Below are 27606 nucleotides of genomic sequence, written 5' to 3' on the forward strand. Positions count from 1 at the left end.
TTCGTTTTGGTCTATCAACTCGTGTCAAAGCAAACTATAGTAGCATGCAAGTCATCTTACATATAACAGACATTTCAGTTGTTTAGCAACTTACCTGGCAACAAGAGATAAACATTGCAATATAACGTTAAATCAAAAAGTTCAAAACAAACATAGCCAACATACGCTAACGCTGAGACGGTTATATACAGTGATATCACAAACCATCAGTTTGTTTAACAGAAACAATGTAGCGCTAGCAATTTATAACATACTTCTGAGCAAGTCAAGGTGTATTACTTACATAGCTATCAATGGCACTTCAACATAGACATTAGTAGAGAAACTACAGAAGCAAAAACATTAGCTTCACTTTTTATCGCCGGTTCTCTAGTCAGAAGCCCTCCTGCGTGAGTGTAATGTTTCTTAGCAACCAGCACCTCCTGGAGAGCAACAGCTGCACATGCGCGCTTTGCAGTACAACTCACCATTCATGTCCCAAGGTTACAGGGACTTTAAAACTAGGCAAAAATACCTGCACCCTACAATATAGTTTGTATAGCTAGATTCCCAACAGAACGCGGGCTGTCATACATCGTTTTTTTTCCATGGTAAAACTCTAGACCTCAAAGATGGGTTGCAGTTGAACCTGCAGACATTCATGATATCGTCTTGATTCTGCACAATTGAAACACACTATCCCAGGATAACCTGACAGAGCATCCTGGAGGTAGTCGCTCAACCACACACACATTAAACATGATGAATTCATTTAGAGAATGTATCATCCCACCACAGAAAGGTGAATTTAAATACTTCCCAACAATGATCACAGAAGGCAGATTTTACACTGACAACACCTAAGAAAATGGATTTTCATATTTCCCAACACAACGACCACAAAAAGTTTGACCACAGAAATAATGACCACAAAAATATTTCCTAATTTCCCAACAACGACAATAAAACATACCAGAAAGAGAATTTAAATATATTTTAATAAAAGATATCACAGTGAATGGCATAAATCCATAACAGACATTGGCATTTCCGTAGAAATGGTTGGTAATGCACACAGTCAGGGATGGAAATTGAGCTAGCCCGATGCTAGTACACTTCAGACTGGCGAGTAGAAAATGTAGCCAATTAGCCCAACAGCCAGTGAAATGTTATATTTTGTATTATTATATGGCACAGCGGACAAGTGCACCAAATCCTTAGGTTCCATCCCTGCACACCACTATAAAGACTCCAGGTCTGCCATGGACGATGTTTTCCTCCTCTGTGACGTCATTATACTCAGCTGAAAGAGAAAAGACAGAAAACAATGAGTGTGTTAGAAACAGTCAAAGCCAACAAAGTCCTCTCAGTGTCAGGGCTTCTTCAAAGACGTGTGTCCATGAAGATTATATGGGTTAGGAGACACGCCGTTTCTAGCTGCGCAGCGTTCCAGCACTGCATCTCATCTCAATAAGATCCAGGGTCCTATTCATTAGACACCAAACTAAGTAACACTGACTAAAACAGGGAGGGACAACCTACACGTGTCCAATAACTCCCTTTTAGTTTCTGTTGCACAACGTTATTGAACTGTTTTACTACAGCGTGCCCAATAAATATGACCCTGTGGTGATATCAGACAACTGAGCTGACGTCATCAGTGTGCGCATCTCCCTGGCCCCAGTGTAAGACCCCTAGTACCTGTTGTGATGCTGTAGTTGCCTTCTGTTCTGCCTGAGTCAAACGCCTCTGGAGACGACTGTTCTTCTCCTGATACTCTGCCATCTGCCTCTCGTACTAGACAACAACAGGACACATTTCAACCACAACATGAGAGACACTTCCCCTCCTGGACCCGGCAACAATACACTGACATCACATCTCCTCATGATATGAATTATGATGCGGGTTGCTATTGGTTTCAAGGTGCGAGTAGTGTGTTGAATTCACGTAGGTTGAACAATTGTCTGTGTTCCTTTTTTTAATCTTCTATAAAACGGCTCCCTGACCCGGGCTTCCAGACCCTCTGTGTGTGTGTGTGTGTGTGTGTGTGTGTGTGTGTGTGTGTGTGTGTGTGTGTGTGTGTGTGTGTGTGTGTGTGTGTGTGTGTGTGTGTGTATGTATGTATGCATGCGTGTGTGTATGTGTGTGTGTATGTATGTGTGTATGTATGTGTGTATGTATGTGTGTATGTATGTGTGTATGTATGTGTGTATGTATGTGTGTATGTATGTATGTGTTAGAGTCACCTCTACTATGGTCTCGTGGTCAGTCACCAGCTGGATCTCCAGTTCCTGACAACGTTGCCTCTGTCGACTCAGATCACCCCTGAAACCAACAGACCGTGTCATAACGGTCAGCGACCAATCATCAAACAGATACTCATATCAAAACATCCACTCATCAACGAGCAACTGTGTCAAACAGTGGGCCATTTGGTCCATAGCCTGTCAATCTCTCCCTTCTACATTGTGTGTAGGAGGCTTGAAACGTTGTTTTTACTGTGATCTGCAAAGTGAGAAAGAGCCAGAACAGCTTCTAAGAAGTTCAAAGCAGAATGGAAAATGTGGGCGTCTTCAAACCAAATTGGTGAGTTTGTAGACTTGCCTGTATGGACACTGGGCTATTATGGTGGAGTGTCAGTAAGAAGTTCAGATCACAGTTTATTAGTCATATACACACAGGTGTACCCAGTACATTGAACTAACTTGAGGCTGGTGAGTTTGGTGTGAAAGGTCAGGGTGAGGGTCTTGGCCTCCTCCTTCCAGCGCTGGCTGGTCTTCTGCTGGGCAGAGAGGAGGCGGGTCAGGTCAGCACTGGAGCTCCTACTGCTTTCCTCCAGCTCCCTGACCCGGGCTTCCAGACCCTGCTCCTTTAGGGAATACTCCTGCTCCATCTGGGAAACCTGGGGAGAGGAGGGGGGAAGTGAGGGTGGGTGTGTCTCCGACTTGACCTGCCCACCTGTTTAACCTCATGTTGTTTTCACCCTCCTCTACCTGCTAGACCTGTCTCCCTCCTCATCTCCCACCCTCCTCTACCTGTCTCCCTCCTCATCTCCCACCTTCCTCTACCTGTCTCCCTCCTCATCTCCCACCTTCCTCTACCTGTCTCCCTCCTCATCTCCCACCCTCCTCTACCTGTCTCCCTCCTCATCTCCCACCCTCCTCTACCTGTCTCCCTCCTCATCTCCCACCTTCCTCTACCTGTCTCCCTCCTCATCTCCCACCCTCCTCTACCTGTCTCCCTCCTCATCTCCCACCTTCCTCTACCTGCTAGACCTGTCTCCCTCCTCATCTCCCACCCTCCTCTACCTGTCTCCCTCCTCATCTCCCACCTTCCTCTACCTGTCTCCCTCCTCATCTCCCACCTTCCTCTACCTGCTAGACCTGTCTCCCTCCTCATCTCCCACCTTCCTCTACCTGTCTCCCTCCTCATCTCCCACCTTCCTCTACCTGTCTCCCTCCTCATCTCCCACCTTCCTCTACCTGTCTCCCTCCTCATCTCCCACCCTCCTCTACCTGCCTCCCTCCTCATCTCCCACCTTCCTCTACCTGCTAGACCTGTCTCCCACCTTCCTCTACCTGATAGACCTGTCTCCCTCATCTCCCACCTGCCTCCCTCCTCATCTCTGTTTCTACAGACTGGTCTTACGTGCTGTTACGCCCGTCTCTGTGCGAGCAGCAAAGCCTTGCATAGTTGGTTTATATCCCTGTCGTTCCTCTACCCCGATCCCTCCCGTTCATACTGCATCCAGTCTGGTCTTAAAGGTGCTTAACCAGGTAGTCTCACCTGCTGCTTAGCTCTCCTCTGGGTCATCATGCTAGCCTTGCGTAGCTCCTCCATCTCCCTGCGGAGCTGCATGTTCTCCTGCTGCAGCTGGAGCCGCTCCTCGCTGACCCCGCTGCAGTCCTCCCTGGCTGCAGACAGAGACCCCTGCAGCCGCCGCACCTCCTCCTGGCACCGGGACAACTCCTCACTGTAGCTGTGGGGGAAAGGGGAGGGAGGGGGAGAAGGAGGAAGAGACAGAGGGGGCATTTAGATTACAAAGTACTGTATACACTTGGGTCCAGACAGATGACAGGCAGACTTAACAGCTGAACACAGATCTCAGATCAGCAGCTCAGACTAAGCACACAGATATATATGTCTCACTCCATCTCCAGTTTCTTCATCTTGTTGTGTGTGCTCTGCAGGGTGATGTTCATGTCGTCCTTCAGTCTCTCAGCATTCAGAGACCTCTGGTGGAGGGCCTCCATCTTCCTGTACTCTGGCTCTCCTCTCCCCTCCTTATACACCTGGAGTACAGATGACATAGGAACAGGTTATAATGCATTAGAACGCTTCATACCCTCCATTCCCTATAAAGTTCCTTCACCACCTGTAGGAATGTACGATCCAGTTTGGTAAAACAATAGCATGACATCTTCCCCAATCACCTCTCCTTCTCCACCCCCCCTCCCTCACCTTCTCCGCCCCCCCTCACCTTCTCCACCCCCCCCCCCCTCACCTTCTCCACCCCCCCTCCCTCACCTTCCTGTACTCTGGCTCTCCTCTACCCTCCTTATACACCTGAAGTACAGATGACATAGGAACAGGTTATAATGCATTAGAACGCTTCATACCCTCCATTCCCTATAAAGTTCCTTCACCACCTGTAGGAATGTACGATCCAGTTTGGTAAAACAATAGCATGACTTCTTCCCCAATCACCTCTCCTTCTCCACCCCCCTCCCTCACCTTCTCCACCCCCCCTCCCTCACCTTCTCCAAGTCCTCCTCCACCCCCCCCCCCCCCACACCTTCTCCAGTTCCTCCTCCACCCCCCCACACCTTCTCCAGTTCCTCCTCCACAACTCCCACACCATTTCCAGTTCTCCCCCACCTTCTCCAGGTCCTCCTCCACCCCCCCACACCTTTTCCAGTCTCCCCCTCACCTCCTCCACATACCCCCTCACCTTCTCCAGTTCCTCCTCACCTTCTCCAGGTCCTCCTCCACCCCCCACACCTTTTCCAGTCCCCCTCCCCCACCTTTTCCAGTTCTCCCCCCACCTTCTCCAGGTCCTCCTCCACAACCCCCCCACCTTCTCTAGTTCCTCCTCCACTCCATCACCTTCTCCAGTTCCTCCTCCACAACCCCCACCCACCTTCTCCAGTTCCTCCTCCACAACCCCCCTCACCTTCTCCAGTTCCTCCTCCACAACCCCCCTCACCTTCTCCAGTTCCTCCTCCACAACCCCCCTCACCTTCTCCAGTTCCTCCTCCACAACCCCCCTCACCTTCTCCAGTTCCTCCTCCACAACCCCCCTCACCTTTTCCAGTTCCTCCTCCACAACCCCCCCTCACCTTTTCCAGTTCCTCCTCCACAACCCCCCCCCCCACCTTCTCCAGTTCCTCCTCCACAACCCCCCCCCACCTTCTCCAGTTCCTCCTCCACAACCCCCCTCACCTTTTCCAGTTCCTCCTCCACACCCCCCCCCACCTTCTCCAGTTCCTCCTCCACAACCCCCCTCACCTTTTCCAGTTCCTCCTCCACAACCCCCCCCCCACCTTCTCTAGTTCCTCCTCCACAACCCCCCTCACCTTCTCCAGTTCCTCCTCCACCCCCCCTCACCTTCTCCAGGTCCTCCCCACCCCCCCACCTTCTCTAGTTCCTCCTCCACAACCCCCCTCACCTTCTCCAGTTCCTCCTCCACCCCCCCCCCCTCACCTTCTCCAGGTCCTCCCCACCCCCTCACCTTCTCCAGTTCCTCCTCCACAACCCCCTCACCTTCTCCAGTCCCCCCCCCCTCACCTTCTCCAGTTCCTCCTCCACTGCCCTCATCTCTCTCATGGACCTCTCCATCTGAGACTCTTTATCTGCACACTCCAGTTGTAGAGCCGACAGCTCCTCAGCCATCCGATGGATCTGTGAGTTGCACTGTTTACGTACGTTCTCTACCTGATAGGAACACAATCCAGAACTAGTCAAGAACACCTGAAGGAACAACAGATAGAGCAGGTAGAATATGTGGGATGTATACTGTCACTTTAGCCAGCAGCATACCATCCTGCATACCACTGCTGGTTTGCTTCTGAAGCTAAGCAGGGTTGGTCCTGGTCAGTCCCTGGATGGGAGACCAGATGCTGCTGGAAGTGGTGTTGGAGGGACAGTGGGAGGCACTCCTTCCTCTGGTCTAAAAAATATCCCAATGCCCCAGGGCAGTGATTGGTGACACTACCCTGTTTAGGGTGCGTCTTTCGGATGGGACGTTAAAACGGGTGTCCTGACTCTCTGAGGTCTTTAAAGATCCTATGGCACTTAGCGTAAGAATAGGGGTGTCAACCCCGGTGTCCTGGCTAAATTCCTAATCTGGCCCTCAAACCATCACAGTCACCTAATAATCCCCAGTTTACAATTGGCTCATTCATCCCCCTCCTCTCCCCTGTAACTATTCCCCAGGTCGTTGTTGTAAATGAGTCAACTTACCTGGTAAAATCACGGTTAAATACAAATAAGTAAACTTGACAAAACAATTATATTCTGTAAATCAGGGTTTTCAGAGGTAAATGCAGAGCGCTGCACCCCTGGTTTCACAGTGAAATGCACACTGCAGCTTGTGAGTCTGTGCTATTTCAGTGTCCAGGCACGTCTACATTTAGACCCGTGTCTGACAGCCTGGTGAAGGCTAACATTAACAGGCTTGGGGCGTTAAATCTTAAATCAAGAGCCATTAATAGAATGGTAATCACAGTCCCTCCCTGGTAAACAGCCAGGCAGAGAAGTCAGGTCAGGGAGTTCCTCAAGGGAAAAGCTATACGGACACTGCTGAGCTGCAAACAGATCATTTCAGAATTGGTTAAAGTTAGGTTAGGGTTTGGTTAGGGTTTGGTTATGGTTAAAGTTAGGGTTTGGTTATGGTTAAAGTCAGGGCTTGGTTATGGTTAAAGTCAGGGCTTGGTTATGGTTAAAGTCAGGGCTTGGTTAAAGTTAGGGTTTGGTTAAAGTTAGGGTTTGGTTAAAGTTAGGGCTTGGTTATGGTTTGTTATGGTTAGGTTAGGGTTTGGTTAAAGTTAGGGTTTGGTTAAAGTTAGGGTTTGGTTAAAGTTAGGGTTTGGTTAAAGTTAGGGTTTGGTTAAAGTTAGGGTTTGGTTATGGTTAAAGTTAGGTTAGGGTTTGGTTATGGTTAAAGTTAGGTTAGGGTTTGGTTAAAGTTTTGTTAGGGTTTGGTTATGGTTAAAGTTTTGTTAGGGTTTGGTTATGGTTAAAGTTTTGTTAGGGTTTGGTTATGGTTAAAGTTTTGTTAGGGTTTGGTTATGGTTAAAGTTTTGTTAGGGTTTGGTTATGGTTAAAGTTTTGTTAGGGTTTGGTTATGGTTAAAGTTAGGTTAGGGTTTGGTTAAAGTTTGGTTATGGTTAAAGTTTGGTTATGGTTAAAGTTTGGTTATGGTTAAAGTTAGGTTAGGGTTTGGTTAAGGTTAAAGTTAGGTTAGGGTTTGGTTATGGTTAAAGTTAGGTTAGGGTTTGGTTATGGTTAAAGTTAGGTTAGGGTTTGGTTATGGTTAAAGTTAGGTTAGGGTTTGGTTATGGTTAAAGTTAGGTTAGGGTTTGGTTATGGTTAAAGTTAGGTTAGGGTTTGGTTATGGTTAAAGTTAGGTTAGGGTTTGGTTAAAGTTAGGTTAGGGTTTGGTTAAAGTTAGGTTACGGTTTGGTTAAAGTTAGGTTAGGGTTTGGTCATGGTTAAAGTTAGGTTAGGGTTTGGTTATGGTTAAAGTTAGGTTAGGGTTTGGTTATGGTTAAAGTTTTGTTAGGGTTTGGTTACGGTTAAAGTTAGGTTAGGGTTTGGTTATGGTTTGGTTAAAGTTAGGTTAGGGTTTGGTTATGGTTAAAGTTACGGCCCGTTTCGATTTAGATCAGTCGTTTTACAGGTCAGCAGTGTCCTTAGTCTGCCCCGTTCCTCTACTGAGAACACAGCATCAAGAGAGAACGTGGTCAGGAGGCAGCCCCGTTCCTCTACTGAGAACACAGCATCAAGAGAGAACGTGGTCAGGAGGCAGCTCCGTTCCTCTACTGAGAACACAGCATCAAGAGAGAACGTGGTCAGGAGGCAGCTCCGTTCCTCTACTGAGAACACAGCATCAAGAGAGAACGTGGTCAGGAGGCAGCTCCGTTCCTCTACTGAGAACACAGCATCAAGAGAGAACGTGGTCAGGAGGCAGCAGCCTAACAGGTTGAGGTAGTAGAGTACTGGTGATGTATTGGAGATAATGAAACACTATGGTAAAACGCTGGGACTAGGGTCAGAGAGGGTGGTTCAGGATGCCGGGACTAGGGTTAGAGAGGGTGGTTCAGGATGCCAGGACTAGGGTTAGAGAGGGTGCTTCAGGATGCCGGGACTAGGGTTAGAGAGGGTGGTTCAGGATGCCAGGACTAGGGTTAGAGAGGGTGGTTCAGGATGCCGGGACTAGGGTTAGAGAGGGTGGTTCAGGATGCCGGGACTAGGGTTAGAGAGGGTGGTTCAGGATGCCGGGACTAGGGTTAGAGAGGGTGGTTCAGGATGCCGGGACTAGGGTTAGAGAGGGTGGTTCAGGATGCCGGGACTAGGGTAAGAGAGGGTGGTTCAGGATGCCGGGACTAGGGTTAGAGGGTGGTTCAGGATGCCGGGACTAGGGTTAGGGTACAGTTGTAGGGGAGGACTAGGGTTAGCATTTTGAAAAAGGAGTTGAGAGACACCTCTTTCCTGGTGCGTATGGCAGCATCCTGGATCAGTTGTCTGACGGCTTCATTCATCCTGTCCACCTCCTCAGATTTCTGTTTCTCTCTCAACAGGGCCTGATAGGGAGATACATACCACCATCACATCCAGAGTTATACTAAATGACAGACAGTCCCTGACCGGACAGAAATGCATACCATCACCAGCGTTATGCTGAATGACAGACAGTCCCTGACCGGACAGAAATACATACCATCACCAGAGTTATGCTGAATGACAGAAAGTCCCTGACCGGACAGAAATACATACCATCACCAGAGTTATGCTAAATGACAGACAGTCCCTGACTGGACAGAGAGGAGTGAAGGGTGTGAAGGAAGGGGTAGAGAGGGGGTTGTCTGACCTGGTGAGACAGAGAGAGGTTAGATTGTGTCCAGGGAAGCAGACCGTAGCAGTAGAAGACTGTATGTACCTGGTCCTTCTGTAGAGAGGCCTCCTCAGCCAGCTGGATGGAGTCTCTGACCTTGGAGAAGGCCTCGTAGCGTTCCTCCTCCAGAGAGGCACAGCGCACCTGCAGCTCCCCCACCTGACAGGTACACCTCGTTATACACCGCGTTATTTAGCTACATGACCTTGTAGATACTACGTTAAAATAGGGATGCCAAAAACTACAGTGTTCCCCACCTGCCTCTCCCACACCACCTGCTCCCTGCGTACACCCTCAGCTTCCTGACTGGCTGCCTTCAACCTGCAGGAGACAGATGGGGACAGAAAGAGTTTAGCAGAAGGAATTGAAGAGAGATGCCTCCTGTGGAAGAGTCCGGAAGAGGAACTGGAGTGAGGATTACAGGTGTGTTTCACCTGGCCTCTAGCTGACTGAGGGCTGACTGGAGATGGTGGAGTCTTCGATCTGAGGCCTCCTCTCTACCATGAGCCTCTGCCGCATCGTCCTCCTACACACACACAATAAAGGGACTGAGGTTCAATTCTGCTATGGTAAACTATGGCGTTGAACTAGAAGCCCTATTGCTTCCTACCCGTCTCTGTGTCTGGTCCTGGACGTTCTGCATCAGCTTGGTCATCTCCTCCACCTTGGCAGTGGCCATCCTCAGATCTGCTTTGGCCGATCTGCAGTAGGAGTGGAAAGAGAGAAACAAATAAACCCTGCTCTCTGCAGTAGCACTGCCTGAGGAGCTACATTCCTGAGAGCCATTTTGGATCTGCAGTAATCTGTCCTGGGGACAATTGACGGCCATTTTGAAACTGCAGTAGTGTGTACCTGAGCTGGTTGCGTAGCTCCTCCATCTCCGTGCTCTGTTCTGTCAGCGTCTTCAGGAACTGCTGGTTGGTCTGAGTGTGGCACGAGAGACACGCGCGCCGGTGAGGCATGATGGCTTCAGTACACACACACACACACACACACACACACACACACACACACACAGAACTTCTCACAAACACCAAATGTCTCACACACACACACACACTGACCTTCTCACAAACACCAAATGTCTCACACACACACACACACACTGAACTTCTCACAAACACCAAATGTCTCACACACACACACTGAACTTCTCACAAACACCAAATGTCTCACACACACACACACACAACTCCTCACACTAGAATACAGAACACGACCTGGTAGACAGAAACAGAGAGAGGAAAGCCCTGGCCTCAGTCCTCATGAATAATGTAGGAGAGGGATACATGAGTCTCCAGAAGCAGAAGGCCGGTGTGTGTGAGGTAAACCTGTACTGTCATGTCAGTTTACAGGCAAGTCTCTGACGTGACAGTCGATCCAGAAAAGACAGTTCGCGGGCAAGTGAGTCAGGAAGTCAGAATGATAGTGTGTGTTAACAAGCATGGGGCAACGCTGGGAGAGCAAATGGATTAGGCTCCTTCCTGTCTGCAAGCATTAAGCCTCACTCACTCACTCACTCACTCACTCACTCACTCACTCACTCACTCACTCACTCACTCACTCTGACCTAGTTAGTGTTGTAGCCATGTGTAAAACACATTCATTATTTACCAATGATCCAATATTCTACATTCGATATCGAAAACACTATTATAACGTTACATATATATACACACATATACATACATACATACATACATATACACACACATATATACACACACACACACACACACACACACACACATATATTTGACCTAGTGATTGGCCGCAACTTACAGATTCCAGTTTCTGATTGGTGACTTGTAGTTTCTGGATGTGCTGCTGGAATTGGATCAGTTGATCCTATGACAAAGAATAATAAAGGTTAATGACAACTTCCCTCACAACACTTCCTCTTAGACGACGACATTGAATTAATTTGAACTACGGACACAAAGTAAAACTCAAAGCTTGTACCAACTTCTAGCATTACAGAGGTTTAGAAGCAGCAACGATCAGCTCCACTCACTGATCTCAATGGGAGAGGGATGAAATCCATAACAACGCTGCCCTCTAGGGGGGCCAAACTGGGAGAAGGATCTACCTTGAGGCGCTGTTGCTCGGCAACATGGAGCTGTCCGTCAGAGGTGGTTATCTGGTAGAGCTGCTGTAAACGGTCCAGCTCCTGGGCTGAGGCCTGCCACAGCTCCATGGCCTGGTCTCGCTCCTACACACACACACACACACACACACACACACACACACACACACACACACACAACTTCAATATATGCACACGACATGTAAGTCACTCAGCATATGGTCTCATCCAGAGAGCCTTACAGTAGGGTGTATTATAATGCAGGTAACACACACACACGCGCCATACCGTCCCGCACGCACGCACGCGCGCCATACCGTCCCGCACGCACGCGCGCCATACCGTCCCGCACGCACGCGCGCCATACCGTCCCGCACGCACGCGCGCCATACCGTCCCGCACGCGCCATACCGTCCCGCACGCGCCATACCGTCCCGCACGCGCCATACCGTCCCGCACGCGCCATACCGTAACGCACGCGCCATACCGTAACGCACGCGCCATACCGTCACGCACGCGCCATACCGTCACACACGCGCCATACCGTCACACACGCGCCATACCGTCACACACGCGCCATACCGTCACACACGCGCCATACCGTCACACACGCGCCATACCGTCACACACACACGCCATACCGTCACACACACACGCCATATCGTCACACACACACGCCATACCGTCCCGCACGCGCGCCATACCGTCACGCACGCACGCGCGCCATACCGTCCCGCACGCACGCGCGCCATACCGTCCCGCACGCGCCATACCGTCCCACACGCGCCATACCGTAACGCACGCGCCATACCGTAACGCACGCGCCATACCGTAACGCACGCGCCATACCGTAACGCACGCGCCATACCGTCACGCACGCGCCATACCGTCACACACGCGCCATACCGTCACACACGCGCCATACCGTCACACACGCGCCATACCGTCACACACGCGCCATACCGTCACACACACACGCCATACCGTCACACACACACGCCATACCGTCACACACACACGCCATATCGTCACACACACACACGCCATATCGTCACACACACACGCCATATCGTCACACACACACGCCATATCGTCACACACACACGCCATATCGTCACACACACACGCCATATCGTCACACACACACGCCATATCGTCACACACACACGCGCAATATCGTCACACACGTGGAGGTGTTTAGACTAACCTGTACAGAGAGCTGGATCTGTTGGTGAAGGTTGCCGATGAGCCCCTCGTCCCCCAGCGTGTCCCCCTCCACCCCTGGTCCAGTACTGACTGGGAGGGTCTGCAGCTGCCTCTCTACGGACTCCCTCAGCTCGGCATGCAGCCTGGATGGGACACGGCAACACACACACAGCATTAACTTACCTCATTGGTGTAGAAAGGGACCGGCAGGCTGTGGTCAGAGTACTGAAGTTTAGACCGTACCGTTCATTCTCCTTGACCACCGTGTCCAGCTTCAGTCTGATGGCAGTCATCTGCATCTTGGAGTTCAAAGTGTGAGGTAAAGATTAACTGTCCATCACTTTGGAAATATATTGTAGTCCATCATAAAATGTCTCCAATGTAAAACACAATCCTTACATTTTGTTGTAGTCAGACACCAAAAGATGAATGAACAAACAGAACAGCGATAATTTGGACAAATGTTCACCTGGTAGCTCTGCAGTTGTTCAGTCATGTCATCCATGTGACGGTCATACTCTGATAGGAGGGGAGCCATTATACTGGAACACATCCACAAACCACAACACTGGAATCACCTTCATCAGACTGGAACACAACCACAACACTGGAATCACCTTCATCAGACTGGAACACAACCACAATACTGGAAATCACCTATATCAGACTGGAACACAAGCACAATACTGGAAATCACCTACATCAGAATGGAATCACCTTCATCAGACTGGAACACAACCACAACACTGGAAATCACCTATATCAGACTAGAACACAAGCACAACACTGGAATCACCTTCATCAGACTGGAACACAACCACAATACTGGAAATCACCTATATCAGACTGGAGTCACCTTCATCAGACTGGAACACAAGCACAATACTGGAAATCACCTTCATCAGACTAGAACACAACCACAACACTGGAAATCACCTATATCAGACAAGAACATAAGCACAATACTGAAAATCATCTATATCAAACTGGAACACAAGCACAATACTGGAAATCACCTATATCAAACTAGAACACAAGCACAATACTGGAAATCACCTATATCAGACTGGAATGACCTATTGCTAATTTGTCAAACACTTATCCAGAGCAGCTTAGTCAATGCATTCAACTAAGGTGGGTAAGAAAACCAAAAATCACAGTCACTGTAAGTAAACTATTTATTTTACATTTAATTTAACACTACTGACCTGTATCATTTTTCAAATATAGACATTGGGACTCAAATAGTTCACGTCGTCTAGTGACCCACCAAATAAACAACGTTTCTAAAAACAGTTGTAATTGTGAATTGGCACGTGACCGAGGAAATTGCAACAAAAACAGCCCTGCTGATGTAAAAAGTTAGACCAACTAAACTTTATGGGTTTTTTCAGTCAAGAGTTAAACATCACCCTTATTAACTGTGATGAAGATGTAGATTGATAACAGAGAAAACATCTACGCTGTTACATTAGAGATTCAAAAGGTCTCCTGGTCAGTACAGGTGACCTGTCGTCTTAGCAACAGGTATCACTTGTCGTCTTAGCAACAGGTATCAATTGTCGTCTTAGCAACAGGTATCAATTGTCGTCTTAGCAACAGGTATCACTTGTCGTCTTAGCAACAGGTATCACTTGTTGCCTTAGGCACAGGTATCACTTGTCGTCTTAGGAACAGGTATCACTTGTCGTCTTAGGAACAGGTATCACTTGTTGTCTTAGGCACAGGTATCACTTGTTATTGGTGCTATGAGGTTTATCATATTTTAACTCTCCATCTTTGAATGTGCTGTAGATCTGAGCTCGACATACGTTGCGAGATGGGTGTAGAAAGTCTCCAGATGGGATGGTGAGAGATGTCTTCCATGTCCAATGAAATTGGACTATACGTAGCCGCAACATATACAGTCAAGTGTTGCAACAGTAAAGCGCCGGTCATCAGCGTTGACATCTTTTTGTTGGTTCTCATCATTAGAAGAAGAGGGTAGTGAGAAGAAGAAAAAAGTGGACATTCATAACTTCCTTCATTGTTGTCGTGTCAATGTTGGTTTTGACCCTTGGTCTTTACTTCGGACTGGTAGTGAAACAGGTAGCCCACCCTCAGCAAAACACGACCTTTAACCTTTAAGAGCCCGGGACATGTGCTGTGTTCCGTATGACACCCTACTCCACAACTCCTGACTAGAACCCTATGGGCAGCGCACTGATGAAAAGAAGTGCACTATTTTGTGAATAGGGTGCCATTTAGGGGACACACATAGGCTTTGGTTGCTAAAGAGGGCCATGTCTCTTACCTCTGGTCAGACAGCCAGGGGGCTGGGGTCTCTGTGTGTGTCTCCTCTTCATCCTGCAGAAACAGAGCATTTAGAAAGCTCTCAGGCCTGCCTCCTCCTAGTATTACTCATACTCAAAATCTAATGGATTTTATCATCTAGGCCATATTTTGTGCTTTATATTTTTGGCAGTGTGCAGCAGTGGAGGAACAAGTACTCAATTGTAAAAGTAAAAATGCCTTAATAGAAAAATGACTCCAGTAAAAGTGAGTCACCCGGTAAAATAATATTTTAATTTACAGATAGCCAGGGTCACACTGCAACGCCCAGACATCATTTACAAACTAAGCATGTGTGTTGAGTGAGTCCACCAGATCAGAGGCATTAGGAATGACCAGGGATGTTCTCTTGATGTGTGTGAGAATCAGACCCTTTTCCTGTGCAACTAAGCATTCAAAATGTAACGAGTACTTTTGGGTGTCAGGGAAAATGTATGGAGTAAAAAGTACATTATAGGCTAGCAGCTAATGTTTGACCATTGCTAACGAACATAGGTTTATCTTTTTGGCACTGAGCCAAACTAGACTACAACTGCTTAATAATAGACTGTTGCTATATCCCAGCAAAACCCTTTCACACCTTACAGTACCTGTGGTGCTGATGTGGCTTCGGAGCGGTGCCTATCCTGATAGTGACTCAAGGCAGAGTTCAGCCTTTGGACTGCAATGATAAATACAGTATGAAATCAGATGCTAGACAATAACAATGACATAAATATAATATGCAAACCTTATGAAAAGGGTATGGCTGTGGCTAGCTGCAATGCAACCAAGAGAATTTTGACATTGTGCTGGACTCTTTCAAAAGTCTCCTGGTTTCATCACAGGTAGGCTATGGCTAGAATGGATATGACAACACAACTAGTAGCTAGTATTCAGAGATTATCCAATTAACCTTGATCACGCAAAAACTCGACTTCAGTGGACATCTTGCATTGAATCTGCACAGAGAAAAGACCGCACATATTACTTAAAAAGAGATCAATAGCTAGCTATAGCTACCGTAAACCATACATGCCCTCTGTCTTGCTAGTTATAACACAAGCTTGCTACAAACACAACACAGGCTTGTACAATTAACAGGTGGTTTTCAAAAGATTCGGGGAATAAGATAGTTGATTTGCTGGGCGAGCCCTTGTCATGACCCTGAAAAACAACAATGTTGTTTAATTAATGTTTACTGATAGCTGGCGGGTTACTAGGCGTAACTAGCTAAGCAAATTTTGAGTCAGCAGGCACTGACTGCTGTGTGATATCGTGTGAGCGACAAACATTTCAATGGGTAAAAACAGCTTTTCGCTTGCACATATCACGTAATCTGACTAAATAATGTTAGTTACAAGCTATACGATTAATTGTGCTATGTGCAATTCCATCTTTACACCAAAGCAAACAAATTAAACTAACCGTTCAATGTCTCGATAATCCTTCCGCCGTCGATTTAAAGAAGGGCACGGCTGAAAAACCAATCACAAAAAAGAAGTGCAACCGCCTATTCTGCCCCCATAAATTAGAAACATACAAACAGTTTCACCTATTTCCTGGAACACAGTTTAAACCTGGCATCAATCAATTAGATATGAAACGCCATTTCAATATGTAAACAAATGTACTTCGAGACTGTTGCACTGGGTTGCGTGCCAACTGATTCCGTAATTATTCCACCCAAGAACATCTGATAGGGAAGATATATCGTCATATGATCATACCAGGAAGTTGATACTCCATTGAAAGTGCATTATCTCTTTGGCATGAGCTACTGTATGTATTTTGATAACAAGCTAAATATATAGGCATCACACCAGCGCGCAACTGGATTAATATTCTTACAAAGTAAGTAACGTTAGCCTTCCTATCAGTCATGATGCACCGATCGTGGACATCGGTGTCGCTAAAAGCGGTTATCTTCCTCTATGTACTTACATGCGCAGAACTTAAAATGGTAAGTTTAGTACAAGTTTTATGTTTTTCCAAATTACTGCATTGTGCGATACTTATGCGGCTTACTACGAATAACACTGCTCTTGGTCTACCATGCTGGCACCAGTGTGCAGGGCAGGCTGATTGTAGCCTGGTCTCAGACGTGTTAGTAGGCAATAATATTTCATGTTCAGTTGTGTCATCAAAATCAGTAAATCGAAGCATGTTTTTGGACTCATTCATAGTTTTTTATTTGATTAAGTAAAACTCCTGTTTATTCCTAAATCATAAATTGGAAAATTATAATGTTGATGTTTCAAGGGGTGTATTCATTACGCAAACCATTCACCGTTTAAGAACCAAACAGAAGCAAACAAGGGGTAATAATTTCCCAAAATTGAACGAAAGTTTTTATTGGACAAATTCATCCCTCCGTTTCGTTCCATTTAAGAAACGTTTTGCTACAGAATCGGCGTGATGAATATGCCCCCATTGTAGATTTTTAGCCCAGTGTCAAAACACCAGTTTTAAAATGTCCAAAATAATAATCAAGATATGTTTCAATTGTTTGATATTTGAATACCAAACATGAAAAAAACTCCCTACACACGTGTCACACCTTTTATTTTGCTAAATTAGTACCTTATAAACTGCACACGACAGCATTTACCAAGAGGCCATTCTATACTAGAATGGATTAGCTTGTTTTACTGTAATCGATAATGCGCGCAAATTAATCACTGGATATTGTATAGAAATCAATGGAACGGGACAATAACCGAGGCGAAATGTAACGTTTGCGCTCGTCTAAAAGACAAACCATATCGAACTTGGGTATACAACATAGACCTGTCGAGAGATGAGAACATGTAGTAGCCATGTATGACGTAATCTCCCTGTGCGACAGTGTTTAACAATATTTGTATGACTAACCCAAGCTAGACAACAGCCTGACGTTTCCAATGGGAGCAAATTAATAAACATTTGTTCGTAACTGACTTGCCTAGTTAAATAAAGGAGGTGGGCAGAGCCAAGCACGAACTAGCGAGAGCCTATTGGCGCATTCTAGTTTATTTTCGTTAGGGAACGCCTACTTTGCAGTCTTAAACAACGCAATTTTCCAGAAACCTTGACAACGGGTGAAGTCTACTCTGTTCGAAACAGATTTTATTTTTGGAAACACAAAACTGTATTGAAATCAAATGTTCCATCAATGAGAAAATTAGCAGAATATCGGCCAAAATCCATCTTGCGCAATCTTCTCCCATTGCCGGTGTTCCGGCCACTGGGCTTCCATTTGGAGGTGAGTGGAAACGCCAACCGGATGCTTCACATTAATGTGTAGGTGAAATGTCTCATTGTTGTCTGTGGTGTTTAGTTCTTCTTCTATGATATAATGGCGGTCCGCAAACAAACGTTTAAGGTGCATACCGCCACCTACTGTGCGGAATCACAATTAGTTCCACATTTCTAAATCCTCCTACCTTTAAAAAAACATGTTTTATCCTTTATTTAACTAGGCAAGTCAGTTACGAACAAATGTTTATTTACAATGATGGCCTAGGAACAACTGCCGTGTTCAAGAGCAGAATGACAGATGTTTGCCTTGTCAGCTCGGGGATTCGATCGAGCAACCCTTCAGTTACTGGCCCAAAGCTCTAACCACTAGGCTAACTAACTCTGTACTTTTGACAAAATAAAAAAAGAGCTCTACTAACTTTAAAAGACCCTCCACCACCCCCCAAATCCCTTCCAAACCCCGTCCAATATCAATGACCTTTCACTTGAATCTTTCCCTCTCTTCAACATACTTATAACAACACATCCTCCACCGTTTCTTTGACCATACACTCCAGACACAAACCATTTGCATGCTTGCCAACCATGTAATGACGAGTTCAATGTGTGCGCAATCGAGCAAACACAACCTCTTCCTCCCTAATCTGACCTTTTAGTCTTGGTCCAGCGACCTTTCTTTGGAGGACATATAAAAGCCAGCCCTTGTGCTCCGAGTCCCATCTCTTCTGCCACACATCTATCAGAATGGCTCTGATCTTACATTTGGCCTCACTGCTACCCAGTAGAACATCAATATCAAGCATGTCTAGTTTTAAAGCCCTTTTGGCTATCTGGTCTACGATTTCTTTCCCTTCCACACCCAAATTGGCTGGGATCCAGCGATTCTCCATAATAACATTAATGCCTCCAAAAGTAAGTAACTCCTATTAGAGTTGTCAGATGATAAACTATTCAACACAGACAGGGAATCTGAGCACACTGTAATTCTGACAGGTTGAGCGTCCTCCACCCAACCCACAGTGTTTCCGGTAGACGGCCAATAAGAAAAGAGAAAACACTTTTCTGATTGGATAATTTCAACGAATCACCACCTCACCAGTAGATCTACATAGTGACAGGGCTTGACTGTCTTTGGGGATAGCTTGACTGTCTTTGGGGATAGCTTGACTGTCTTTGGGGATAGCTTGACTGTCTTTGGGGATAGCTTGACTGTCTTTAGCTCTACAGTCTTTGGTGATAGCTTGACTGTCTTTGGGGATAGCTTGACTGTCTTTAGCTCTACAGTCTTTGGTGATAGCTTGACTGTCTTTAGCTCCACATTCTTTGGTGATAGCTTGACTGTCTTTAGCTCTACAGTCTTTGGTGATAGCTTGACTGTCTTTAGCTCTACAGTCTTTGGTGATAGCTTGACTGTCTTTAGCTCTACAGTCTTTGGTGATAGCTTGACTGTCTTTAGCTCCACAGTCTTTGGTGATAGCTTGACTGTCTTTAGCTCCACAGTCTTTGGTGATAGCTTGACTGTCTTTAGCTCTACAGTCTTTGGTGATAGCTTGACTGTCTTTAGCTCCACAGTCTTTGGTGATAGCTTGACTGTCTTTAGCTCCACAGTCTTTGGTGATAGCTTGACTGTCTTTAGCTCCACAGTCTTTGGTGAGAGCTTGACTGTCTTTAGCTCCACAGTCTTTGGTGAGAGCTTGACTGTCTTTAGCTCCACAGTCTTTGGTGAGAGCTTGACTGTCTTTAGCTCCACAGTCTTTGGTGATAGCTTGACTGTCTTTAGCTCTACAGTCTTTGGTGATAGCTTGACTGTCTTTAGCTCCACAGTCTTTGTGATAGCTTGACTGTCTTTAGCTCCACAGTCTTTGGTGATAGCTTGACTGTCTTTAGCTCCACAGTCTTTGGTGAGAGCTTGACTGTCTTTAGCTCCACAGTCTTTGGTGAGAGCTTGACTGTCTTTAGCGCCACAGTCTTTGGTGAGAGCTTGACTGTCTTTAGCTCCACAGTCTTTGGTGAGAGCTTGACTGTCTTTAGCTCCACAGTCTTTGGTGAGAGCTTGACTGTCTTTAGCTCCACAGTCTTTGGTGATAGCTTGACTGTCTTTAGCTCCACAGTCTTTGGTGATAAACTTGACTGTCTTTAGCTCCACAGTCTTTGGTGATAGCTTGACTGTCTTTAGCTCCACAGTCTTTGGTGAGAGCTTGACTTTCAAATCGGTGTATTTGTTTGTGGCCAGCGACTTTTATAAAGAGAGTGACACGATTTTTCCTTGATGTTGAGTTTGAAAATGATCAACTGTGTTCAACGTCCTGCGACGGACAGGCACGTATGATAAAATAAATGATACCAAACCAAGTATAACAATCTGTTTTTAAGCAATCGATGTCGTATCATCTTGATGACAATAAACGTGGATATTAACATCACCAACCTGAGGTTAAAAGGAGGTGTAAATCCACTCCATTTATCCGTTGAAAATGCAAGCTTGTGTAAGATAGTAATACCAACTGTCCACATTAGGGGTAGTTAGCACAATATAAAGTCATTCTATATTACAAAATCAAAAGCTATTGCAACAATTACACCTAGTTCTCACTCGTATAACCATTTGAGTGAGTAAAGAAATGCTCTCGAACACAATAGTTCCCCATAGAACCCCATAGTTCCATTTAGCCTTCATTGTTCCATTTACGCCTCCAATAGTTCTATTTAAGTCTCCATAGTTCTATTTAAGTCTCCATAGTTCTATTTAAGTCTCCATAGTTCTATTTAAGCCTCCTTAGTTCTATTTAAGCCTCCTTAGTTCTATTTAAGCCTCCATAGTTCCATTTAAGCCTCCATAGTTCCATTTAAGCCTCCAATAGTTCCATTTAAGCCTCCAATAGTTCCATTTAAGCCTCCAATAGTTCCATTTAAGCCTCCAATAGTTCCATTTAAGCCTCCAATAGTTCCATTTAAGCCTCCATAGTTCCATAATTAGCTCCATAGTTCCATTTAGTCTCCATAGGTACATAATAAGCTCCATAGTTCCATTTATCCTCCATAGTGTATGCAGCAGCCTGAATGTTTGACTTCCCTAGTATTGGTGCTGCTGTCAACTCCTGCACTCATTGTCAAGCCCGGGAATGAACATGATATCACAAACAGATCTGGGACTTGGCTGTTGGTCTTTACACAGCATAGTCTAATCCCATTGTAAATACAAAACAGCAAAACCCATAACCATTCGTTCTCTCTGCCAGACTGAGATGGAGTTTGTGATCAGCACCACATGGGACAGCCTTCCTGTGGATCATGACCCTGTGAAGGTGACGTTTTCTCCCGGGGATGGAGGGATGAAGATGCAGGTGTCTGCTCCCTTCTTCAACAACCCTCCTGGTCCCTCCGGCCCTCCAGGACAGCCCTTCCCTGGCCTCTGGAACTATGAAGGTGAGTAGAGAGAGTTATACCAGGACAGCCCTTCCCTGGCCTCTGGAACTATGAAGGTGAGTAGAGATAACAGGACAGCCCTTCCCTGGCCTCTGGAACTATGAAGGTGAGTAGAGAGAACAGGACAGCCCTTCCCTGGCCTCTGGGACTATGAAGGTAGAGAGAGAACAGGACAGCCCTTCCCTGGCCTCTGGAACTATGAAGGTGAGTAGAGAGAACAGGACAGCCCTTCCCTGGCCTCTGGAACTATGAAGGTGAGTAGAGAGAACAGGACAGCCCTTCCCTGGCCTCTGGAACTATGAAGGTGAGTAGAGAGAACAGGACAGCCCTTCCCTGGCCTCTGGAACTATGAAGGTGAGTAGAGAGAACAGGACAGCCCTTCCCTGGCCTCTGGGACTATGAAGGTAGAGAGAGAACAGGACAGCCCTTCCCTGGCCTCTGGAACTATGAAGGTAGAGAGAGAACAGGACAGCCCTTCCCTGGCCTCTGGAACTATGAAGGTGAGTAGAGAGAGAACAGGCCAGCCCTTCCCTGGCCTCTGGAACTATGAAGGTGAGTAGAGAGAGAACAGGCCAGCCCTTCCCTGGCCTCTGGAACTATGAAGGTGAGTAGAGAGAACAGGACAGCCCTTCCCTGGCCTCTGGAACTATGAAGGTGAGTAGAGAGAACAGGACAGCCCTTCCCTGGCCTCTGGAACTATGAAGGTGAGTAGAGAGAACAGGACAGCCCTTCCCTGGCCTCTGGAACTATGAAGGTGGGTAGAGAGAGAACAGGACAGCCCTTCCCTGGCCTCTGGAACTATGAAGGTAGTGAGAACAGGACAGCCCTTCCCTGGCCTCTGGGACTATGAAGGTGAGTAGAGAGAGAACAAGACAGCCCTTCCCTGGCCTCTGGGACTATGAAGGTGAGTAGAGAGAGAACAAGACAGCCCTTCCCTGGCCTCTGGGACTATGAAGGTGAGTAGAGAGAGAACAAGACAGCCCTTCCCTGGCCTCTGGGACTATGAAGGTGAGTAGAGAGAGAACAGGACAGCACTTCCCTGGCCTCTGGGACTATGAAGGTGAGTAGAGAGAGAACAAGACAGCCCTTCCCTGGCCTCTGGGACTATGAAGGTGAGTAGAGAGAGAACAGGACAGCACTTCCCTGGCCTCTGGGACTATGAAGGTGAGTAGAGAGAACAGGACAGCACTTCCCTGGCCTCTGGGACTATAAATGTGGAGAAAGAACAGGACAGCCCTTCCCTGGCCTCTGGGACTATGAAGGTGGGAGAGAGAGAACAGTGGTGGTTTGTTCTGGTCGTGGGGGTAATTGCATAATAATAACTATTACTACCATAATAATTGTGAAGTGAATATTGAATGTATCGTTGATTGCTCATTTTTTATTGTTTGTGGCCGTTTTTTCAGTCAGGCACAACAAGATGATTTTCAATGCGTATAATATAACCCTTTTGATGTTATTTTTCTACAGTGGTTGAGGCGTTCTTTCTGGACAGTACTACTGTGAACTATCTGGAGGTGGAAGTGTGTCCGTAAGTAGAGCCGTTCTCTAAAGGCGTTGATGGTCTGATTGATGGTTCTCCAGTAGCACGATACTGATTATTGCTCTTCTGTTGCAGACATGGACAACACTTGGTGTTACTGCTCTCTGGAAGAGGTCATGCATTCATGGTAAGTGAACACCCTCACATCCTCCCTATGAATGGATGAATGAATGGATGAATGACTGGATGGATGACTGGATGGATGACTGGATGGATGACTGGATGGATGAATGACTGAATGGATGAATGGATGACTGGATGAATGGATGAATGAGTGAATGGATGGATGAATTAATGAATTAATGCATGAATGAATGAATGGATGGATGAATTAATTAATGCATGAATGAACAATGGAAGAGTACAATGTATTACACTCATATCTTATAAATATTTAGTTCTGCCCCAATAGATTTCATCTAGTTATATTCACACAGACTTACCTGTATTTCGTCACTTACCCTAACAGTAATCTAAGGGTCCAACAGATACAGTCGTCAGTTTGGTTTAAAACCAATTTTTTGTTTTTGTTTCCAGCAACAACTGCCTCTGTCGTTCACGGCAACCATCACAGGAAACAGGTGGGAGGGCGAGGCTCTTCTCCCCTGGTGCTACTTCCCCCCCAACGTGAACAAGATGAACTCGTACGCCATCCACGGGTCCGGGGCGGGGCGTACCTACGAGTCCCTCTACCCCGTCCCCCAGGCTGACCTAGTGGAGGGGCAGAAGCCCAACTTGTGAGTCTGTTTATTGCCTTCAGAAAGTATTCACAGCCCAGACCTTTTCCACATTGTGTTGTTGTTACAGCCTGAATGTAAAATGGATGAAATGCTTGCCGTGCTTCTACACCTGCATTGCTTGCTGTTGGTGGGTTTCTGTACAGCACTTTGAGATATCAGCTGATGTACGAAGGGCTATATAAATACATTTCATTTGATTAAATTGTTGTTTTTTTTGTCACTGGCCTACACAGAATACCCCATCATGTCAAAGTGGAATTATGTATTTTTATTTAGGTTTTATTTTTTACTCAGTTGCCCGAGAGGAAGGAAACTGCTCAGGGATTTCACCATGAGGCCAATAGTGACTTTAAAAACAGTTAGTGTTCAATGGCTGGGATAGGAGAAAGTTTTGACTTAAATCTGCTTGAAAGTCTATGGCAAGACCTGAAAATGGTTGTCTAGCAATGATCAACAACCAACTTGATAGAGCTTGAAGAATTTTGAAAAGAATAACGGGCAAATGTTGCACATTTCAGGTGTGCAACATTTTAATATCCACATTAGCATACTACTTAGAAGGCATGCTCAAGGCATAGCTTCATTAAAGTGGTATGCAAGTGTGTGCTGATCAGTAATGGTATTGAAGCCTCCAGTGTTGAACCATCAAATACTGATCAGTAATGGTATTGAGGCCTTACAGTGTTGATCCATCCAATACTGATCAGTAATGTTATTGAGGCCTTACAGTGTTGATCCATCAAATACTGATCAGTAATGGTATTGAGGCCTACAGTGTTGATCCATCTGATCAGTAATGGTATTGAGGCCTACAGTGTTGATCCATCTGATCAGTAATGGTATTGAGGCCTACAGTGTTGACCCATCTGATCATTAATGGTATTGAGGCCTACAGTGTTGATCCATCTGATCATTAATGGTATTGAGGCCTACAGTGTTGATCCATCTGATCATTAATGGTATTGAGGCCTACAGTGTTGACCCATCTGATCAGTGACATGATTATGGTTGTATGCAGTTGTCTCGCGGCTTGCCTTTTACATGTCTGAAAAGGAGGGTCCGTGTCTGTCTGTAGAAAAGGAGGGTCCGTGTCTGTCTGTAGAAAAGGAGGGTTCGTGTCTGTCTGTAGAAAAGGAGGGTTCGTGTCTGTCTGTAGAAAAGGAGGGTCCGTGTTTGTCTGTAGAAAAGGAGGGTTCGTGTCTGTCTGTAGAAAAGGAGGGTTCGTGTCTGTCTGTAGAAAAGGAGGGTCCGTGTTTGTCTGTAGAAAAGGAGGGTTCGTGTCTGTCTGCCTTTCTTTAGTCAGAACACTTCCTTCTTCAGACACACAATGTTCAAGGCTGAAACTCTTCCAGAGCATTTTTCAGGAGAAGACTGCATTGCCGACTCTATACAAACACACACACACACACTGCCAACTCTACTTTTAAAAATATGTTTAGATGACGGAGATAAAGCCTAATCCTCTGCAGCATAACTATTCCGTGTGTGTGTGTGTGTGTGTGTGTGTGTGTGTGTGTGTGTATATGTGTGTGTGTGACAGAGACACCTCTCCACCACTGCATAAGTATTCAGTGCTTAGATGTGTTAGCTGTCAGTGGACAGATTCCAATATTCAGCCCCATGTTTTATTACACTGAGAAAATTAAATGCAAATTCACAGGTTTCTGTGTGCGAGTGCGAGTGTGCGTGCGCGTGTGTCTCGCAAATTCACAGATTGTGTGTGTTACCAAACTGACAGACTGCACTTTTCTCTCTCTCTCTCTCTCTCTCACGACGCAGCCACCTCTTGGAATATTTCCAAGACTTTCGCCTGCAAAGCATCATGGGAGGGGACTGGGTCCAGCCCGAGTCGGATCTCTGGAAGGGAAAGCGATGAGTCAGGAGAACACACACACTGGAACACACACGCGTGATGACAGCTAGTGCGACCAAAGTCACGGAGGAGGAACGATCGATCTTGATTAGTTAATGATGTCAGACTGGATGAAATATGTTACCAGTTTGTCAGATGGTTTTAACACCTCACCTCAAACTGCCTTTTACCAACTGCCAGAGGCCTGGTTCAAAACACCCATGAAGGGGTTTTTATTTTTCTATGAATGAAAGGGAGAATCAAAGTGTATTATATCTGTGCTTTCTGTTTTATAGATTTATGCCTTTTCTCTGAAATGAAAGACCATTGAATTTGATCATTTTCAATGGTACCTCCAATTCATTGTGGGAGTATCATTGTTATTCAATTAGATGAAGGCTCATCATGACAAGTTTACACTTTTGATTCATGGTTTCGTGCAATGCATTGATCATCACGCACCAATATGTCTGTAATTCATGATTGGGACCAATTCTGCTGTGCTGAAGCTGGAGTAAGGCTGTTTTGCTTCAATTATTCCCGAGCAAATGAAAATGGATTGTCTGGCATCCCAAATGGCATCCTATTCCCTGTTTTAGTGCACTACTTTTCAGAAGTAGTTAACTACATAGGGAATAGGGTGCCATTTGGGTTGCCAGACATCGAGATAATTAGTAGTCATTAGATAACGGCCATATGTGCCCTTTTTTTGTAATGATGTTAAATGAGCTCTTGGGTCGTCATTACTTCTGGGATCCATAGAGGACTGTTGGCTTATGGAATGTTAATGTACATAGATGGGCTGCAGCCTATTAAATAAATACATGGAGTAAACGCTGTCCCGTGGAGTTTTGTCATTGATGCGCTTCCCACTGACACGTTCAGACAGCTTGAACACTCCATATGATGTGCATCACATGCACATGCGCTTACACACACACACACACACTTTAATCACAGCTCTCTTATCCAGGGTATTAATCCTCCCACAGTCTCACTAGAGACTCACAAACCATCCGGTCAAATGTTTGTGAGGCTCTCCACCCCTCCAGCAAGTCCTCTGCTCCTTCTCTCCAATCTGCTCCTCTATCCGTCTGCTCCATCACTCTGTTCTATTATTATCCATAAACCTGTAAGTCACCTCAGCAGGGACCTCACGTGTGTATTCATCAAGCCTCTCTTCCTCTCTCTGCCTCTTTCTCTTCCTCACTCACTCTTCCTCTTTTTCTCTGTCTCACTCTTTTACTATCTCTACCCCCTTTCTCTCCCACTCCCTGTTCGGTACTGAGACATGGCCGATTGGTTTTGAAGTCGGGGTGCTAGATGGTTCTTTCACTCTCTCTCCGTCTCTCTCTCTGTCTAGCTCTATTTCTATCTATATCTCTCTCTCTCCCTCTTTCCCTCCATCTCTCCATCTCTCCACAGCTAGTCGAGGCCAGGTCGTGAGTCCTTATTGAGCTCCATCTATTTTAATTGGTAGCTCTTCCCTTTGAAATGCAGGCAGTGATTAGATGGCAGAGATCCTTAAGCCTCCTCGTTATCGCTCATGGTAACACTACGTACGGTCCTCCCCTCACTCCGGGGTGTGTGTGTGTGTGTGTCGGGGTGGAGGCGATGGTTGTAATTCTCCTCACTTGGCACGCTGAAGTTCAGTTTGGCGTTGGTATCGCACGCAAACACACACACTCGACACACTTGTAAAAAAGTAATGTGATTTCCTGATCGGAGATGTGTTCTCTGATAAGATTCAAGAAGGGTTCTTTTTAATTAGACTGAAGAACAGAAGAGAAGAGAAGGAGACATAAGTAGATACACACACACACACACGCTCCACTTCAAAGAGACTGGCTTAACCTGGGAAAGATTGAAAGGGGGCAGACTGTTTTAAACATTCAAGCTCATAAGAGGCTGGTATGTCAGAGTAACTTCTCTTTCTAATCTTCACTCATTTCTTTTGAAGGCAAAAGGGGGGGGTGTCCTTATTTCTTCAAATTGAGAGATTTATGGGTATGAATTGGGACGGCTCAAGTCTTGATGAAAACATTTAAAAGGATCAAATGTAGATATGTGTTATTATTAAAGAGTGGAGTTGATGTAGCAAACACT

The 27606-nt window shown here is 46.1% G+C and overlaps 2 protein-coding genes across 6 annotated transcripts; one reads left to right on the plus strand and one right to left on the minus strand.

Annotated features, from left to right (window-relative positions):
* Positions 1-958: 958 nt before the first annotated feature.
* Positions 959-16249, minus strand: LOC135536106 (sodium channel and clathrin linker 1-like). 2 transcript variants are annotated; one of them, XM_064962489.1, is made up of 22 exons: positions 16128-16249; positions 15616-15661; positions 15311-15381; positions 14683-14735; positions 12859-12931; positions 12633-12688; positions 12391-12532; positions 11187-11309; positions 10880-10945; positions 9950-10020; positions 9708-9798; positions 9532-9623; positions 9355-9418; positions 9143-9256; positions 8688-8786; positions 5770-5916; positions 4132-4274; positions 3769-3961; positions 2688-2884; positions 2229-2307; positions 1681-1776; positions 959-1282 (listed from the first exon to the last, which is right to left on the minus strand). In XM_064962489.1, the coding sequence occupies exons 2-22, from the start codon at positions 15647-15649 to the stop codon at positions 1220-1222; spliced, it is 2067 nt and encodes a 688-aa protein (XP_064818561.1). In that variant the 5' UTR covers positions 15650-15661; positions 16128-16249; the 3' UTR covers positions 959-1219. The 2 variants fall into 2 exon arrangements, with proteins under 2 accessions (XP_064818561.1, XP_064818562.1); XM_064962490.1 differs by lacking the exon at positions 8688-8786.
* Positions 16250-16427: 178 nt separating this feature from the next.
* Positions 16428-26338, plus strand: cunh4orf33 (chromosome unknown C4orf33 homolog). Of its 4 annotated transcripts, none has more exons than XM_064962494.1 (6): positions 16428-16553; positions 21179-21365; positions 22836-22896; positions 22984-23035; positions 23446-23645; positions 25428-26338. In XM_064962494.1, the coding sequence occupies exons 2-6, from the start codon at positions 21185-21187 to the stop codon at positions 25522-25524; spliced, it is 591 nt and encodes a 196-aa protein (XP_064818566.1). In that variant the 5' UTR covers positions 16428-16553; positions 21179-21184; the 3' UTR covers positions 25525-26338. The 4 variants fall into 4 exon arrangements, with proteins under 4 accessions (XP_064818566.1, XP_064818564.1, XP_064818563.1 ...); XM_064962492.1 differs by lacking the exon at positions 16428-16553 and adding an exon at positions 16560-16662; XM_064962491.1 differs by lacking the exon at positions 16428-16553 and adding an exon at positions 17744-17943.
* The last annotated feature ends 1268 nt before the right edge of the window (positions 26339-27606 follow it).

This window comes from Oncorhynchus masou, unplaced genomic scaffold (assembly GCF_036934945.1).
Source record: "Oncorhynchus masou masou isolate Uvic2021 unplaced genomic scaffold, UVic_Omas_1.1 unplaced_scaffold_558, whole genome shotgun sequence".
NCBI lineage: Eukaryota > Metazoa > Chordata > Actinopteri > Salmoniformes > Salmonidae > Oncorhynchus > Oncorhynchus masou.